Raw genomic sequence first — 3533 nt, 5'->3', positions numbered from 1 at the left:
CTTCCCGGGACGTGCCTCATTCTCCTTCCCAGGACGTGGCTCATTCTACTTCCTAGGATGGGCCTCATTCTACTTCCTGGGACGGGCCTCATTCTCCTTCATAGGATGGGCCATATTCTCCTTCCTGGGACGTGCCTCATTATCCTTCCTAGGATGGGCCTCATTCTCCTTCCTGGGACGCGCCTCATTCTCCTTCATGGGACGTGCCTCATTCTCCTTCCTAGGATGGGCCTCATTCTACTTCCCGGGACGTGGCTCATTCTCCTTCATGGGACGTGCCTCATTATCCTTCCTAGGACGGGCCTCATTCCACTTCCCGGAAGGTGCCTCATTCTCCTTCCTGGGATGTGCCTCATTCACCTTCCTGGAACGTGCCTCAGTCTCCTTCCTGGGACAAGACTCTTGTTCTCCTACCTGGGACGTGGCTTTTGTTGTCCTTTCTTGGACGTGGCTATTGTTCTCCTTCTCTGGCTCTTGTTCTCCATCCTGAGAAGTGACTCTTGTTCTCCTTTCTGGGACAATACTCTTGTTCTCCTTCCTGGGACGTGGCTCTTGTTCTCGTACCTGGGACGTGGTTCTTGTTCTCCTACCTGGGACGTGGCTTTTGTTGTCCTTTCTTGGACGTGGCTATTGTTCTCCTTCTCTGGCTCTTGTTCTCCATCCTGAGAAGTGACTCTTGTTCTCCTTTCTGGGACAATACTCTTGTTCTCCTTCCTGGGACGTGGCTCTTGTTCTCGTACCTGGGACGTGGTTCTTGTTCTCCTACCTGGGACATGGCTCTTGTTCTCCTTCTTGGGATGTGGCTCTTGTTCTCCTTCCTGGGACAAGACTGTTGTTCTCCTTCCTGGGAAGTTGCTCTTGTTGCAATTCCTGGGACATGGCTCTTGTTCTCCTTGCTGGGATGTGACTCTTGTTCTCCTTCCTGGGATGTGACGCTTCCTAGGATGTGACTCTTGTTCTCCTTCCTGGGACATGGCTCTTGTTCTCCTTGCTGGGATGTGACTCTTGTTCTCCTTCCTGGGATGTGACGCTTCCTAGGATGTGACTCTTGTTCTCTTTCCTGGGATGTGGCTCTTGTTCCCTGTCCTGGTGCGTGGCTCTTGTTGTCTTTCTTGGGGTGTGGCTCGTGTTCTCCTACCTGGAACATGGTTCTTCTTCTCTTTCCTGGGGTGTGGCCCTTGTTCTCTTTCATGGGATGTGGCTCTTGTTCTCTTTTCTGGGGCATGGCTCTTGTTCTCCTTCTTGGGATGTGGCTCTTGTTCTCCTTCCTGGGACAAGACTTGTTCTCCTTCCTGGGAAGTGGCTCTTGTTGCAATTCCTGGGACATGGCTCTTGCTCTGCTTGCTGGGATGTGACTCTTGTTGTCCTTCCTGGGATGTGACGTTTCCTGGGATGTGGCTCTTGTTCTCCTACCTGGAACATGGTTCTTGTTCTCTTTCCTGTGATGTGGCTCTTGTTCCCTTTCCTGGTGCGTGGCTCTTGTTGTCTTTCTTGGGGTGTGGCTCGTGTTCTCCTACCTGGAACATGGTTCTTCTTCTCTTTCCTGGGGCGTGGCCCTTGTTCTCTTTCCTGGGATGTGGCTTTTGTTCTCTTTCCTGGGGCATGGCTCTTGTTATCCTTCTTGGGGTGTGTGGCTCTTGTTCTCCTTCCTCGGACATGGTTCTTGTTCTCCTTCCTGTGATGTGGTATTATTTTGGGAATCAAATTGTAGCATATTCTGGAAACTTGGAAAAATCTTGTACTGTGATCTTCATAAAACCAGAACTTTATTGAAGCACATTATTAATGCGTTAAGAAACCGACATTACCTAGGAACTATATGGCAGTAGTATGTGAGAAATCAACATAGATAGCAACAAGTATAGATAGAATGAAGAAGTCAAAGATATTGACGACTGTTAGGTACGACCGGGACACATTTGAGATGGACGGTGATGAACTGGAAGTTGTAAAGGACTTCAGCCTATTCAAATTGTTAATAATTCAAGATGGAGCGATGACACCGGAAGTCAATAGAAGAATCGCTATGGGCAAATCAACAATGAAGTCACTGGACAAGGTCTTCAAATTTAGGAACATTTCACTGGTGATGAAGACACAGCTCGTACGTAGTCTGGTCTTTTCTGTGGTAGCATACGGATGCGAAACCTGGACGCTAAAGAAACAAGACAGAAGAAGAATCAACGCCTTCGAAATGTGGTGCTGGAGATGGATGTTATAAATATAATGGATGGCAAGAAGAAAAAAAACAAATCAAGTTTGCAACAAATCAAGTCAGACATGTCACTGGAGGCAAGGATCACTAAGCTACGACTTGCCTACTTTGCACACAACATACGAAGAGATCAGTCACTGGAGAAAGACATCATGGTTGGAAGAATAGAAGGAACAAGGTGAAGAGGAAGACCAGCAACATAAGGGACAAGGAGAAGAGGAAGACCAGCAACATAAGGAACAAGGCGAAGATGAAGACCAGCAACCCAATGGCTTGGTACAATTAAGATATTGGTGGAGAAGATCATGGTGGACCTATCTAGGCTGCACAAGATCGACCTTCCTACAGAGCATTCATTGGTAATGTCGCCATGGCTCGGGATAAGCCATACCAGACAATTTTGTTGTAAATCGGCGCTTCAAGGTGGCTTGAACTGGGGTATACAAAGGTGTGGGATGGCCAAAGAGGGGCCTCTAATGGGCGACCATGTCTGAAATTTTTTGGCGGCATACTTTGCACTCCTCAAAGCCACCCATCTTCCAGATGACAACCAACTAAATTTGTCAGATATGATGTACTTGAATGGAAAGTCGGATTATTTTAGGGATTTGAATTGTAGCATTATCTATTATTGTAGCATAGACACTATATAGCAGTATTATTAAAAGCGTCCTCTGCCTGTGACAACCCCTCTCTGTGTGCCGTTGGGATATATAGATGTATTGCAGGGGGTTCCTTCACTGTAGCAACCAGGATGGAGAGAGTGCAGAACACTAGAAGCAGGCTAAAACTACTAATTTTTATGTGGAAGTATATGGCAGTATTATTTTATGTGAATTGTAACATTATCTCTGAACTATATGGCAGCATTATGGACTTTTTAAAGGGGTTATCCAGTTGTTTTAAACTGATATCCAGTCCTTAGGTGGGTGGTAGTCAGCCTTTCAGCACCTCCACTGTGAGCTGTTTGAATTGCGGGCCATCATAGTTTACACTGCTATATCCTTCTCCATACCAGGGATACTAGGGATATCAAATCTTTATCCCTTTTATATTCCCTCTTTTTAGCAATTATCCTTTAGATTCTGCATATTATTCGGGCACTATATGAGGGTTTATGTGAGCTATATATGATACTATATAGTGTTATAAAGAAAGCTACATATGGCAATAATATTACAGATGGCAGCATTAACTTTGCACTATATGGCTTGATTATGTGCGTTGGCACTATTATCCGATATAGTTTGATTTTGTAAGTTGCCTATGGCAATATATAGCTGTATTATGAAGGCTGCATGTCACAATATTATTTTAG

At 45.6% G+C, this 3533-nt stretch overlaps 1 protein-coding gene across 1 annotated transcript; it reads right to left on the bottom strand.

Annotated features, from left to right (window-relative positions):
• Nucleotides 1-237: 237 nt before the first annotated feature.
• On the bottom strand, nucleotides 238-1327 carry LOC138649511 (UPF0430 protein CG31712-like). The gene is made up of 2 exons (XM_069739984.1): nucleotides 591-1327; nucleotides 238-538 (listed from the first exon to the last, which is right to left on the bottom strand). The coding sequence occupies exons 1-2, from the start codon at nucleotides 1325-1327 to the stop codon at nucleotides 238-240; spliced, it is 1038 nt and encodes a 345-aa protein (XP_069596085.1).
• Nucleotides 1328-3533: the final 2206 nt, after the last annotated feature.

The sequence above is a fragment of the Ranitomeya imitator genome, chromosome 9 (assembly GCF_032444005.1).
Source record: "Ranitomeya imitator isolate aRanImi1 chromosome 9, aRanImi1.pri, whole genome shotgun sequence".
Classification (NCBI taxonomy): Eukaryota; Metazoa; Chordata; class Amphibia; order Anura; family Dendrobatidae; genus Ranitomeya; species Ranitomeya imitator.
The sequence above is the reverse complement of the archived record's forward strand: the minus strand, read 5'-3'. Positions and strand labels throughout refer to the sequence as shown.